Consider the following 16,572-nt stretch of genomic DNA (forward strand, 5'->3'; position numbering starts at 1 on the left):
GTGAATGGACACATTATGTCTACTAGAAAGCGATAGGGATTGCCTCAGGATTTGATGATTTTAAAAATAGTTGCCTTTAGAATTAAGAGCTGGCATATAATTAGTACATCCCTTGTGCTGTTTTTCACCACACACATACACACATGCACACATGCACATGATAACTGAGTGAAATTATATTGTGTCTCTTACCTAAAGAATGTGCAGCTGTGGTTTTGGAGCTGAAAAACCGACCAAGCCCAAGATCCCCAAGTTTGACCACTCCAGTGGCTGTAATGAACACATTAGCTGGTTTTATATCTGTGAACAGATGAAGGAATCGGGTGAAAGATGATGTCAGCTTAGGTATTTTCAAGGGATTAAAATATTTTCATAAAAGAATTTAAAATCTATCTTAAAAATGAAAGTCAGTTTGAATTTTGACCCAATTGTTTTATTTTGAATAATTTTGATATATTATCCTCATTATTTCTGAGTTCTCAGTCCTCTGCTAGAGAAATAATCAATGCAGCATGATGGAGATTGCTACTAATTTTCATTTAAAATGCATTTTCAAATAAACTTTTGTGAAATTCAAAGCACAAAATAAATTTATTCCCATTTTATATCAACATTAAATCTTATTAAACATTCATTTATTGATACATTTATATAAAAATATAAAATCATAACTCTATTATGAACATAATTATTTATTTTGATGACCTTAGAAATCATAATTGCTTAAATAAACTGTATTGAAATTTTTCACACCCCAAAATCAGAGGATCAATTCCTAAGTGATGTCATCTTTGCATGCTCTGCCCAACTATTTGATTGACAATCAAGAATATATTAAGAGTTAATGTTAAAAATTAAGAAACAAAGTGGCCCTAATATACACTGTTCGTTTGAAAAAGGGATCTTCCTTACGCACATTCAATTGCTTTCCTGCCCCTTTTCTTTTTTTAAGTTACCAACATAATCAGTAAGATGCTCAGAAGAGGCAAGCAGAACAATAATTCTCATTCTTATTTAAAACAAGTAGGGCTTTACTTAAGGGTTTTCATCCTAGTAAACGATAATTTGGAAATAAATTAGCTGAGAATGCATGATATATGCCATAACTGGAAAGTATTTATTCTTAAATTGCCTAATAACCTGCATCATTCAAAACATTAGAAATTATTTGTGATTTTTATCCTACCTCTATGCATGACTCGTCGAGAATGCATGTGTTCCAACGCACTGCAGAGTTGAACAAAGTATTTCCAAACAGTCCTTTCAGGAATTAGCCTCTTTTGTTTCTTAAAATGCTTTTTAAAAAATTAAAAATAGGAATTATTAGGAATTAAAATATCTTAAGACTAGATTCTGACATGCAAAATGCCTTAAGTCAGAAAAACATTTACTTTTATCTATCTATTGCCAACTAAAAAGCATATGATTTTCCACAGTGAATGATTCCAAGAATTTTACCTGACATATTAGCTTAAATTTCTCACTATTATATCTGTTAGCACACGCCATATAATTCTACATCTTTGTGATGTCCAGTATTTCAAAAAATTAACATCTATGTAAAATAATTTCCTATCCTAAAAGAATGATGTCAAATTTCATTTTAAGGAAACCCAGGATAAAATAGTCTGGAAACCTGAAGGTAATTATGTTCATTAAAAGACAATTCTTCTCCTGAAAGAAGGTTTCACTATAGAATTCCTTTTAAATATTGAACTACCCTGGTGATTTGAAATATCAGTTAATTTATTAAAAATTTAATAAAAGAGATTTATGTAAAAAGTTTTCATGAATATTTCCATTGCACATTATAAGAAACCTGTACTTTGAATGGATGAATCCAAACTTCATGGAAGAAAAACATTATAGGAAGGTCTGGGCAAAGAGCTGAGCACCAACAAACGAGTTGGGAAAGAGTGCGCCATCATGCGTAAGACAGCAATCACCAAAGGAACTGCAAAACCAGAGGTATATATTTATGCCTATTTTCCTACATTACATTTGCTAGGAGAATATATTTCCTTCAAGAACAAAGTTCTTAGTTTCCTAAAATTTGTAACAATTATATAAAAATTATTTTTCTAAAACTGCAATTGGTTTCCTATTTAACAATATTTATAAGTGACCAACATGAAATACTACACTTAAACAAGTTTTTATGACATTTTCTGATAATTTTAACTTCTTAAATATACAAATAGTTATTAACAGATGTCAACATTTAAATGTGTACTGTAGTGCATTTTTTTCTGGAAATGTTTTTGTAAGTTCAACTGATTTGATTTGTTATTGAAAATGGAGAAACTGTAATTTGGATGACTCCAAAACAAGTTTCTCTGTCAATTTTTTACCCCTGTGACCAGTTGAAAGGAAAAACAACACAGGGAAATCTGATGATATCCCTACTTCATACTTAGCATAAGATTATATCCACTGTCTCATATGTACTCAATATACCAAAAGGATAAATCTTTAAGGAAAAGCCAATAACTTTAGGTTAATGTTTATTATAACACATACTATAGAAATGAACTTAGTAATTTCAATGGCTATTAACATCAGTAGCAAAAAGCAAATAACAATTAGATGACCAGGTAATTAAAACGCAAATCAGGGTATTACTAAAATGCTGAAAACCTCCCATATCATGTTTCAATATTAAGTATTTTTAATTGCAGACTGTGTCAACATGACTTTTCATTCTAAGGGGGCCGTGCTGTAAAATCAGTTCTATACACATAATTTTCTTACAGATTTGGAATGAGTCCAAATAAAGCCTGTCTATGTGCTCTCCCTGACACTAGATTAGCATATCAGAAGACTGTTTGATGTCAACAGGAAGATGAGGACCAGGTTTCTTTTCATTCAAAAATAAATACACTGCATCATGTAAGCATCAGACCATGAAAGGAAAATTTTATGCTTTAATATAGATTCTGGAATCATCATAATCATAATTAATTTGGCTGCTTACTTTTTAAAGTCTCATTATTTAAAAAATAAATCATATATATAGGAAAAAGGCAAATGAAAAAACTGGCCCTCAAAATGCACATTAGGGAAAATGTTACCAGACCAAGACGGTCTGATCATTTTCACGTTTTTATATTCTTTGAGAATGTCTCTTTGAACAACAAATTGAAGATGAAGACAATAAATTGACATCAATATAATGCTACCTAGACAGAATGACCTGGCAAAAACATAAGTGTCCAAATTAGTAACAGGTTTCTGAAGAATAATTTTATGAATTTGATTTGCTCATAAAAGAAATTAGAGGGAGTTTCATTATGTCACTGGTATCTCACAATATGTTTTATCCGTTTCACCACATGCAGTTTTCCACCACTTCTTACGTGTAGGGTTTGGTTTTTTTTTTGTTTTGTTTTGTTTAACAAAACCAATACTTATGATGAGAAAAGCCTGTCTGTTCTGATGGTGGCACTGTTGGCCATCTCTTAAAAAGAGGATGAACAGAAAAAAGGCAATGAAAATTTGAATCCTTTCTACTACTGGTAAAATTTATATTAGCATTACAGGGCAGAAACTTCCATAATGCCAAAGTGTTAAAAAAATAATCTTTTCTTGAAATTTATTGTAATATACACATATCTGTTAATTCTTTAATCAAATAGCATTACTGTTCAAAAATCCTACTTTTCTCTAAAAAAGACAGCCCTATATAACTATTTAGCACTAGATTAGAAAAAAAATCTAATGCCAACATAAATGAAAAATGCACATATATTTGTCATGCGGTAAGTTTTTAATAAAGCAAGAAATAATGTAGCCAAATTTTTTAAAGGTTGGTATCAATAAACATTTATGTGAAAAGGAAGATTGTACAATATGGCACTTTACTATATTTACGTTATGAAATAGAACTTCAAGTTTTTTTAACCTGAAAATAAAATATATAAAAATTTACAGAGAGGCAGAAATTGGTACTCAGGTATACCTGATCACTTAGCATTAACTTTTAGTTTTTTTTAAAAAATAGGCTAGTCTTTTCACTATGCAAAGCTTCAAATACTGTTTACTTTAAAAACCTATTTACTATCTCCATCAACATCATTCAAGTAAACACTGAACATTATTCAAATTCAAGAAACAGATGTATCAAATAGCTAGTCAATGTACATATAAAACATCAGAATATATTATATTCTCATTTATGTGTAAAAAGATTACCAGCACTTCTCTTAGGTGAAATTCAGCATACCTGGTAAAATACAGTCACACTGTCACTTAAGCGATGTATATACGTACGTATTAATATAAAAGAGGACAGCTAAGGCAAGTTGCTTCCATTTGAAGATGCCAGAAAATAGTCACACCTTTTAAAAAAAAAAATCATCTAACATCCTCCTCCAAATTAAATACCAAGATCAAATCCAATTTATATAATTGTCCACTATAATATATAGTGGACAACTCAATATTTAAGGACCAGTTTTTGGACTGAACTAGATCACTTGGTTCCTGTACTCTAGACCATCACTCCAAATGGAACATATATATTACTTATTTCTTACTTCTAAGTAACATACACATTTCTTATTTCTAAGTTTTGCAATTCTAACATTCCTCCTCAAGAAATTTTGAGAAAAGCTTCAATGATATTACCTATAATAAACTCATCCAGAGAGAAAAAATGAAAATTTTTATTATTGTTTTGCTTAAAAACATTAATTTCCATGGTATTTCAAAATATTTTTTGGTATGTTATTCTTTAATGAAGAAAGTTTCAGACAAAACATCTAGAACAACCAGGGCTGGCTTCATGAGCATGCAACCTGCGTAGTCATGAGGGCACTATAGTTAGTTTAATGCTCTGTTGTTGCCATCCTGAAATTCTTAACAATTTTACAATGAAGGACCCACAGTTATGTAGCTGGTCCTGGGAACAATATACACAGAATCTTTTAGAAATGTACTGCTGTAGTTAAAACAAAGACAAAAGCAGCAAATGTGATCCCCAGTATGCAAGGCATTCCTGCAGAAGATTAGGAAAAAAGATAATTAAATAATGAGAAATTACGAATAAGAGAACTAGAATTACAAGCACCCGCTCCATCTCTTCCAAGTATCTAACAAGAGGAAGTAAATAATTTATGTTAAATATAAGGACGTATTTCCTGCTTAGGAATGTTGTCAGATGTTTAATGTGCCACTAACATAATCTAGTTTATCACCTTTTATAAAGACCTGATTATGATGAGCCTTGACATAACTGGTTGTGTTACCTTGAGCATGTCACTTAACCTTGGTAGACCACAGTTTCCTCTCTATATTGAACAGAGTTTGGAGATGAGCTATAAGGTCCCCAATGCTTCTAAAATAGAATCTATGGTTCTACAATCTCAAGTACAAAAATTTAAGAAATGCCTACTTGGCACATTTTCACACATAAAGATAATGCTACTTTACTGGTATGTCCTATCGTTTAAATCACCAGTTAGTAAAAACAAAGCAAATAATAATAATAATAATAATACCTCAGAGATCCCCATAGGTCCAGTTAATACCATAAATGATCTTCACATGAGATGACAGGTAGTTAGAGAAACTTGCAATAGGTCAAACATTTATCATCAGAAGGGATGTTATGTTCCCAAAGATATCTCTGTAATTATACTGCATTTTCATAAGACTACATTTTGCAGTGGTTGTTTCAAAGAAAAGAGACTGGGTGATGGAAAGGATAGGATGCTTCTGAAAGTGTAACTGATGGTTCTAAGTGCGATTTGTATTATATATTCATCTTTCTGCAGAAACATCTTTCTTCTGAAGGTATTAGGAGGTCTCAACAGACTAAATCTCACAAATACTTGCTATACACAATTTTGAGAATATATAAATGTGCAAAATAGTTATGTCTCAATTAGAATTTTGGTTTTGTAATACTGATTTGCAGCATGTGAATATTTTCACTCTTGGCACTCTGAATAAAATTCAGCAATCTGAAGTCACTCTAGAAGATATGATGTGGAATGGGACTGGCAGCCATGAGACCACTGAAAATACTTATCACTGGCATCTGAGTTTATCTACTTTGATAAAAAATTTCCCATGCAAGCTCCACTTGTCTTTTTCCTTTCATGTAATGTCGGAAAACCCGCTAAGAGTATTCAGCTGTTTCTGGATTATAACTTAATAGAATATCAATATAATCTATTCATTCTCCCATTACAAATTATATGGGTTATTAAGGAAGCTGAAATATGTTTCATCTTAGGGTAGGAAGGGTAAAGATTTTTCTCTGAGCAATTAAGCCTTGGGGAAAAAAACCCTTAAGTTATTTAGCAAACAAGAAAAATAAGCTCCTATAGTCACAGTGTTTTTCCCCCAAAGAAGTTGCCTTCAGAACATTAGCACATTGATACTGAGGAAACTTAGGACATTAAAAAAAAAATCAATAAAAAATAGATGAATGCATCAGAATTACTACAAGGAATAATCCCTGCATTGCTGTCACATGGGTAACTTTTAAGAGAAGCTTCCATGTTATTAAAACTAATAGAGAAGATACTTGAAAATCTTTAATATGTCTTCTCTGCTGCATCAGAGTACTAGAGACAGAAAGAGTGAGACACAAAAGCAGAAAGTTAATCTTCAGGAAGACATAAGGTCACAAAGATAAACAGAAACATTTGCCTCTTTAATACATTCTTTCTGGTTCTGTTTTATGAGACATTGGTAAGATAGTTGGAAAGATATTTCAATATTCTTAATGGACAAGGGAAACACAGCAGAACAATAATGAGACAGTAAAAGTCTCTTGGCAGAAATCCATTTAGAGAAAAATAAAAAAGGACAGGAGTCTGTGTATCTCATTTTTACTTAACTGTTACAGCTCTCCCAGTACTACTGCTCGTGATGTTATAGGATTTTTAAAGGCGGCTTTAGATCAGTATTACCTTAAAATGTAAAGAGCAAGACGTCTTTTGAAAATTATCTTCTAATTATCCCAAGTTCAAAAGTTATATGTCACCTTTAGTTATGCTCACAGAATTACATAATGGCCATTAGGATATATAATTTTTAATTTACTAAAATCCCTAAGTTCTATACTACTTTACTATCAAGCTACTTAAGTATCAAAGAAAACCCAGGTGATATTTTATCAGTAACACTGCTTTTATACAAATAATTCTGTATAGCACAACTACACATATAAACCAATATAGATATAAATCTATATGGATACACAAACACATGGTTTTTCATGCAATATGAGTAGGTAACTATGTACATATACATATGTATATAATATTCAATTCTGTATGGATATTTTTCAGATAGTGCCACCGATTTGTAACCTTAAAGTTCCAAATAATTCTAAGATCATAACATAGACAACAATCTTATACAAAAGACTCAGAGGGGAAACAGACCACATTTGGAATCACTGGCAATTCTCATAGTTGCCTGGCTTGGACGATGCAGTTTATGCCAGATGCTGAAATGGAAAGTGTAGGTGTCCTTGTAAACTATAAATCAGAGTTATCCAAGATAGATGGTACTACTGGGAAGATTTTATTGCTTTAAGGATTCAAAGGTCAAAAGTGTAAAAGACATTCCAAAATGATTTTACTTCCAGTCTAGCCTCTAAATTTGGATAAGTAAAAATAAAAATGTGTCTGCAAATGTAAAAAACAACCACATCAAAAAGGTGAACAAGATTTATAAGTTCTAATATTTGGAGGTAATAATTATCTTTAAAACACTGTTAACATTTTAGTTAATATATCAAAGCCTGTGGTATGCAGAACTGTAGGACAAACTTTACCCCCCAAAATCCCCAAGTTCTATATATAATTCCCTCCCCCTTAAGTGTAAGTTGGGTTGTGAATATGATGAATTATCATTCCTCTACCATGTTGTCTTACATGGCAGGAAGGGTTTTACTGATGTAATTAAGGCTCCAAATCAGCTGCTTTTGGGTTAACCAAAAGGGAGATTATCCTGGGTAGGCATGGCCTAACCTGGTAAGCCCTTCAAAAAAGTTAAGAGATTCAAAGCCAGAGAGACTCGACTGCTGGCCTCAAGGTAACAAACTGCCAGGCTATGGAGAGGGCCATGTGGCAGAGAACAGCAGGAGACCTCTAGGACCCAAGGATGGTCCCCAGCTGATAACCACAAAGACAGTAGGGACTTAACTCATGTAACTGCAAAGAACTGAATTCTTCTAACCAACCAGCAAAGGAAGAAAACCGTATCATCAGATGAAATCACAGCCCCAGCTGGCACCTTGATTTCAGTCTTCTAAGAACTTGAGCAGAGAACCCACTAACTAGTATGTGAACTCACTGACCCATACAAACGGTGACATAATAAATTTGTGTTGTTTTAAGTTGCGAACTTTGTGATAATTAGCAATAAAAGAAAAATACAATGTGAATTTCTAAACACAATAAAAAATCAACATATAAGATTAACTTTATGTGTAAAGGAAAGGACTCTTAAGGTTTCTCCAAATTTAAAGGGAATGCCATACAAGGGGTAACAATGCAGAAAATACAAGTTGCATATTCAAGAAGACAACATATATCTAAATATATTAAGAAGATAGCTTAGATCAAGAACAAGACAAAGATGCCCACTCTCACCACTCCTATTCAACATCATAGAAGTCCTGGCCAGAGCAATCAGACAAGAGAAAGAAATAAAAGGTATCAGAATTGGAAAGGAAGACGGAAGAAGTAAAATTGTCTCTATTTGTAGATGACATGATTTTATATACACAGAAAATCCTAAAGACACAACCAAAAAAACATTAATTCTAATCAATGAATTCAGTAAAGTTGAAGGAAACAAAATTAATGTACAAAAATCAATAGTGTTTCTATATACTAACTATAAGTTATCTGAAAAAGAAATAAAGAAAATGATCCTACAGCACCAAAACCAATAAAATACTTAGGAACAAACTTAATCAAGGAGTTTTTCTACTCTAAAAATGGTAAGACATTGATGAAAGAAATCAAAGGAGGCACTAAAACAAAAGGAAAAGTATCCTGTGTTCAGAGTTGGAAGAATTTTAAATTGTTAAAATGTCAATACTACCATAAGCCATCTATAGATTCAAGGCAATCCTTATCAGGATTCCAATGGCATTTTTTTTATGGAAGTAGAAAAATAATTCTAAAACTTGTACAGAATCACAAAAGACCCCAAATAGCAAAAGCCAAAGCAATCCTAAGAAAGAATAACAAAGTGGCAGAGGCATCATACTTCTTGATTTCAAGCTATACTATAAAGCTATAGTAATCAAAACAGTATGGCACTGTCATAAAAACAAACAGATCAATGAAGCAGAATGGAGAGCCCAGAAATAAACCCAAGCATGTACAGTCAACTAAATATTGGACAAGGGAGCTAAGAATACTCAATGGAGAAAAAATAGTCTCTTCAATAAACGGTGCTGAGAAAAGTGGATATTCACATGTAAAAGAATGAAACTAGAATGAAACCATTAAAACCATGAAGCTCCTAAAACAGAAAAAAAATAGGAACAAACCTTGACATGGGTCTTGACAACAATTGTTCAGAAAGGACACCTAAAGCGTAAGCAGCAACAACAAAATAAACAAGGGTCACCATATTAAACTAAAAAGCTTCAGAAGAAATGATCAACAAAGCAAAAACACAACCTATGGAATGGGGAAAAAAAAACATAACTGCAAACCGTATATCTGATAAGGCATTAGTATTCAAAATATATAAAGAACTAGTATATCTCAATAGCAAATAGTAATAATAATAACAATAATAATGATGCAATTAAAAAACGGGCAAAGACCTAAATATACATTTTTCCAAAGAAGATAATGAATGGCCAACAGGTACATGAAAAGATGCTCAATACTAGTCATTACAGAAATGCAAATCAAAATTACAATGAGATATTGCCTCACGCCTGTCAGAATGGCCATCATCAAAAAAACAAAAGATAACAGATGCTGGCATGGAACTCTTGTACAGTGTCAGTGGGACTGTAAACCGGTACAACCACTATGGAAAACAGTATGGAGAATCCCTAAAAAATTAAAAATGGGACTACCATATGATCCAGCAATTCCACTTCCAAGAATATATCCACAAGAAATGAAAACACTAGCTCAAAAAGATATCTGGCACCCCTATGTTCACAGCAGCATTATTTACAATACCCAAGACATGGAAACCACATAAATGACCACCGACAGATGAATGGAAAAAAGAAGTTGTCGTGTATATATATATATATATACGTACACACACAGAGAACATTATTCAGCCATTAAAAAAAAAAAAAGGAAAACCTGTCATTTGCAGTAACAGGGATAAACCTTGAGGGCATTATGCTTAGTGAAATATGTTAGAGAAAGGCAAACGTTGTGTTGTATGATTTTTTATATGTGGAATTTAACACACAGACACAGACTCATAAAAAAAAGGTCAGATTTGTGGTCTCCAGAGACAGAGGGTGGGCAGAGGGGGGATTGGAGGAAGGTGGTCAGAGGTACAAACTTCCTGTTACAACATAAATAAGTACTAGGATGGCATGTACAACATGATGACTCCCAATAATACTACTGAATGGAAAGATGTTATAAGAGTAAATCCTAAGAGTTGTCATCGTAAGACTTTTTTATTTTATCTTTGAGATGACAGACACTAACTAAACTTACTGTGGTAATCATTTCACAATATAACCATAATACTGTTCACCTTACACTTACAGGGATGTATGTTAATTATATCTCAATAAAACTAGGGGAAAAAAAGAGCCTTAACTTATTATTTGGAATTGTGCCAAACTCTTGACACAAAATAGATATCCATTTAAATCAGTAATCCATATTTCACTAAAAAAAATTTCCAAGTATAATGTTGACCTATTTTTTATTTTTATTTTATTTTTTTAAAGATTTTTATTTATTGAGAGAGAGAATATGGTAGAAAGAGAGCATGAGAGGGAAGAAGGTCAGAGGGAGAAGCAGATTCCCTGCTGAGCAGGGAGCCCAATGCGGGATTCGATCCTGGGACTCCAGGATCATGACGTGAGCCGAAGGCAGGTGCTTAACCAACTGAGCCACCCAGGCACCCCTTTGTTGACCTATTTTTTAGCCAGTGTGCTGTGATATGAAAATCTTTTGGCAGATAGCAAACTTCTACGTTTCCCCCTAAGAGATTTATTACACTGAGTTATATTGTATTTTATTGACATTTTAGCAGAATAAAGGTTTTTACAAATATAACGTTAAAGATATGCACTTTTTTCTTTTGTCTCAAACTGACTTTTTAAGAGGTAATTATAAATATAAGAAATTGTAAATAGTTCAATGAATAAACTATACATTAGAAAAATGGGCTATGAACAACAGATGTTGGCAGGGATGCAGAGAAAGGGGAACCTTCCTACACTGTTGGTGGGAATGCAAGCTGGTGCAGCCACTCTGGAAAACAGTATGGAGGTTCCTCAAACAGTTGAAAATAAAGCTACCATATGATCCAGTAACTGCACTACTGGGTATTTACTCCAAAGATAAAAATGTATGGATCCGAAGGGGTACGTGCACCCTGATGTTTACAGCAGCAATGTCCACAAGAGCCAAACTGTGGAAAGAGCCAAGATGTCCATCGACAGATGAATGGATAAAGAAGATGTGGTATATATATACAATGGAATATTATGCAGCCATCAAAAGAAATGAAATCTTCCCATTTGCAATGACATGGATGGAACTGGAGGTTATTATGCTGAGCAAAATAAGTCAATCAGAGAAAGACATATATCATATGACCTCACAGATATGAGGAATTCTTAATCTCAGGAAACAAACTGAGGGTTGCTGGAGTGGTGGGGGTTGGGAGGGATGGGGTGGCTGGGTGATAGACATTGGGGAGGGTATGTGCTACGGTGAGCGCTGTGAATTGTGCAAGACTGATGAATCACAGAGCTGTACCTCTGAAACAAATAATACATTATATGTTAAAAAAAAAAAAGAAGAAGATAGCAGGAGGGGAAGAATGAAGGGGGGGAAATCAGAGGGGGGGACGAACCATGAGAGACGATGGACTCTGAGAAACAAATTGAGGGTTCTAGAGGGGAGGGGGTTGGGGGGATGGGTTAGCCTGGTGATGGGTATTAAAGAGGGCATGTTCTGCATGGAGCACGGGGTGTTATATGCAAACAATGAATCATGGAACACTACATCAAAAACTAATGATGTAATGTATGGTGATTAACATAATAAAAAATAAATAAAAAGAAAAAAATGGGCTATGAAAATTTTAAATACATTTTAGCAATATTTCTATTGATACCTAAAAAAAAGAAAACAAAGCTTTTGTTTATATTTTTCTGAGATTTGTCTCTCGTCTTCTCTACACTAAGTCTAAGTCTCTATCACCAAATTTGTTTCTTGATGTTCAAAGAGTGAAATAAACAGTATTAATAAGGCATACTGCAAAATGGAGCTTCTATTAGTCCAATTTAGGGTATGATAAAGAAAATAAGAATTATATAAATCACAACTTGATAAACTGAAATCTGTTTTTTAAGAGTCTATTTTCCTTTAAAATTCTGATTTCTGATGATAAAGAAATATATGATGAAAAATTCTAGATTTCCTTTTATCCTAAAACTCATCTGGGAAGTATTTCATCTGACCACAGCCTCAGGTATTCCTTTGTCACTAATTAGAGAAATACTGAATATTTCAACTATAAATTGCTTAATTATATTTGTCAGCTTGCTCTAAACCAATTAATTATTTACTTGTAAAAATCTCTGATGCAATGTTATCCAGAGGTTCATTTCTGGAATACAGACCAGCAGCTATATTTTCTCTTCTACCCCAATTAAGCTGAAGACTTGAGACAGTGAAATATCTGTTGGGATGCACTATGATTTACAATATTACTCACTATAAAGAAATGAATCAATTTCTTACAATTCAAGTATCTACTGCTGTCCTTTATAAAGCATTAAGTCACCATCATGTTCCTTCATAAAAGAAGTTCCTATGACTTTTTTCTTAATGTAGTCTCTTTTATAAAGAACAGCTTATAGCACAAATAAGAATGTTTAGGAAAGAATTTTTGAATTTCCTGGGGAAAAAAATACCCTTCCTGTATCAGCTCAGAACACCGTCTTCTGTCTCGCCAGCATACCACTCAATATCTTAGCAATTCCCCGTAAGACCAGAATGAAACTGCAAGAAACAACCACCCATATTCACCTACTGGTCCCTGGAACAGAGAACCATAGCAGAGGTAAAAAGAATCAACCTGGAATTAAGGAAGGAAGGAAGGAAGGGAGGGAGGGAGGGAGGGAGGGAGGGAGGGAGGGAGGGAGGGAGGGAGGCAGGTAGGAAGGAGGGAAGGAGATAATCACCTTTTATGCACTCATTGACCACTTGTTTTTTAATAGAGCTACTACTATGAGCCAGGCACCTCCCTAGGAACTGAAGGTGTCTACACCTTCTACAGCAGACATCTGTTGAGCGTCTACTCTGTGCGGCCCACTGTCCTAAGCACTAGGGATTTGTGAGGTCACAAAACAAACTAAGATCTCTCCCTCTGAGAACTTATATTCTGGATCACACAGGTTTAGTAAATCTAGACAAACATCTTTACCATCAACAGGAAACTCAAGAAGGATTTAAAAAGAGGTTTCTCTTTTCTTTTTTTTTTTTCCCCTCCTTTCTCACCTCTCTTAAAAAGACTGATGGAGGGCACCTGGGTGGCTCAGTTGGTTAAGCGACTGCCTTCGGCTCAGGTCATGATCCCGGAGTTCTGGGATCGAGTCCCACATCAGGCTCCCGGCTCAGCGGGGAGCCTGCTTCTCCCTCTGACCTTCTCCCCTCTCATGCTGTTTCTCTCTCTCTCTCAAATAAATAAATAAAATCTTTAAAAAAAAATAAAGATAAAATACTTAAAACAAAAAAAAAGACTGATGGAGAAACAGACGCTGGAAGATTAGTTTAAAAGCTCCCGTTCTCCAGGTGAGAGATGATGGTACTTCACATTACAGGGAGAGAAATGGAAACAGAGCTCGGTGGAATATTTGAAAGTCATTTAAGAGAAAAATAAACTGAACTTGGTGACAGACTGAAGTGGGAGGTAAGGAGAGAGAAGTGTCAAAGAAGAGTCCTGGGCTCCAGCGTGCACGACTGGACAGACAGGTGCTGAACTCTGAGTTAGGAAATGTGGGAGGAGGGTAGTCTGGGGAAGATAATGAATTTCTTTACAGAGGTGTTGAGCTAACATGAATTCAGAATTAGAAGACAGCTCCAGACTAAAGATAAAACATTAGAAAACAAGCACACTGAAAGTAACTGAATCCACGGGCATGAATGACATCAACTACAAAGAGAGTATAAAGCAAAAACGAAAAAAAAAAAAAAAAAAAGCCAGGACCACAACTTTTAAAAACTCCATCATGAAGGGCAAAGACAAGAGAATGACTCAGTTAAGAAGAATCAGAGTGTCCGGAAAGGCAGGAAGGAAACAAGGCACGATGGGACTCAACAAGCCAGTGGAGGAGTATTTTAAGGAGGAGGGTATGAAAAGCAGAGCCAAACGCAGCTGAGAGATCAAATGGAGTGAGCACTGGATGAAGTCCCCTGGATTTAATGACAGAGGTCATTCAAGAGCCATTTCTTGTGGTGTTGGGAACAGGGTCAGGAGTGAGTGTCTGCAAAGAAAAAACAGAACCAGGGCAGTAAGAAGGAAAAGGCAGATGGGGGTGCAAGACTTAAGTCAGGAGGTCTTCTTTCATCCCCTTACCTAAAACAGTAACACCCCTCTCTCCTCACTGTCCTTCCTTATTTATCATAAAGACATACACAAATATAACCAGATATAAAAATAGTCTACTCATGTGAAATTTCTTAGTCAAACTTTCTTTTATGGACACTGGAATAACTTTCTGTTATGGCCATTATGCTGAGACTATTCTAAGATCTATAAGTTTGACAATATAACTTTCCACCTTTAGGAGGGCTCCAAGAGGATCTGGGAAATCTGACCCAGAATCTTGTGTATCTTGATGAGGTTGACTAAGGGTACCTACAATAAAGGATAGGATCATTAAAGGCTTATACAATAATGTCTATTAGATAGGAAGGAAGAATGATATTACCAATTCTCTAAAGAACTATTTCAGTTCTATCTAAGTAAAATAAATTGCTCTATAAACATATAATTTACTAGTAATCACTTGATATCTTTTATTTTTTTAAAAAAGTTTCCTAAGTAATCTTTTACATGACAGATACCTTCAAATTTTAGTCAGAAGCCCTAAGGATACTTTGAGAGTATAGTTATCAATCTATAACTAATAATATTCATTACCAAACACAGAATCTGTTGTTCTGAATGGATCTTACTATATCCACTGGGTCAGCTGGTAAAAAAAATTCCTTGAAAATGTCAACTGATGGCAAGAGCCATTTAAATAAGGGAGCTGAGTTCATCACCACAATAAATATAAAAACACAAATTTTTCCTCCCTCACTGGTCTAAGAAATCCGAATCTGCTGAAGATGCAGATCACAGGGCTTCTTCTATGAAGCACTCTGATCTTGCCTAGTTCTCTCAAGTGATGAAAGGACAGGAGTATTCTTCCAAGGCAAATGTCATGGGCTCAGGCATGCTTTGGCAATGGGCTAGGGCCCGCAATGTCTAGGTGTGGAGGAACAGTAGCAAAGAAAGTAGTCTAGACTGGAAAAGAGCAAAAAACTCTGGAAGAGAAGCAAAACCCCAAATCATCAATCTCTCAATCAGGGGCAAGACTTGATAACTGAAACTGTTTGTTCTTTATCTGCCTTCATCTGGTATTTGCCCAATGAAGATTTGCTTTCTTTGCTTCCTACTATAAGTATTTAAACAACTCTTGCACTTAAAGTTTAAGCCAAAAATTCTATATTAGTTGTCTCTCTTATAAGGACGATTTACATTTGCTTTTATATGTCTCATCTTGATGGTTATTTTATAAATTTTGCATTTGTGTGTTTGCATTTCTTTTTAAAATTAAAACCACAAATTTTTTTATTATTATTATTATTTTAGTGTTCATTAATTTGCAAAGACGGTACTAGTGTTGGGAAGTCCCTAAAACAGACAATCAGATAATGGATTAGAAGTGAGTCACTCTCACCATGGGACTTTAAACAGAGTCAGCTCGATAGCATTCTGTGATAATAAAAATATTACCTCCCTGTCATGTAGTATTTTTATAATTTAGCAAGCAATCTCAAAACTGCCTCCATCTTATGGATGAGGCAACTAAGCCTAAGAGAAGTTAAGTGGCAGGAGAGCTACCCGGCTGACACCATGCTCGCACCAGAGAGCAGGGTTCCTAGCTACTGCCAGAGAACCAGTGAGCACCTTGATCAGAAAATCTGTGAAGGCTTAGTGATGGAAGACAAAGTGTGCATGCACCAACATCTCTTTCGGGAGAAGGTCAAGGGTTTTCATCTGACTTTTCAAAGGAGTTCTGCGATATAAAAATCTTTAAGTGCCACTAAAGGAAAACACATGAAATTTTGCATCAGCTAAACCCTAATTTCAAACATC

At 34.4% G+C, this 16,572-nt stretch overlaps 1 protein-coding gene across 3 annotated transcripts in view; it reads right to left on the bottom strand.

Annotated features, from left to right (window-relative positions):
- Positions 1 to 16,572, bottom strand: part of NEK7 (NIMA related kinase 7) — a 164,653-nt gene that overhangs the window by 40,881 nt on the left and 107,200 nt on the right. For all 3 annotated transcript variants that reach the window (XM_027610102.2, XM_027610103.2, XM_027610104.2), the window contains 2 exons: positions 1,187 to 1,295; positions 193 to 300 (listed from right to left, as the gene is read on the bottom strand). In XM_027610102.2, the coding sequence (XP_027465903.1) occupies positions 193 to 300; positions 1,187 to 1,295 (217 nt within the window). The remainder of the gene's footprint in view (positions 1 to 192; positions 301 to 1,186; positions 1,296 to 16,572) is intronic.

The sequence above is a fragment of the Zalophus californianus genome, chromosome 10 (genome assembly GCF_009762305.2).
Source record: "Zalophus californianus isolate mZalCal1 chromosome 10, mZalCal1.pri.v2, whole genome shotgun sequence".
NCBI classification, from domain to species: Eukaryota; Metazoa; Chordata; class Mammalia; order Carnivora; family Otariidae; genus Zalophus; species Zalophus californianus.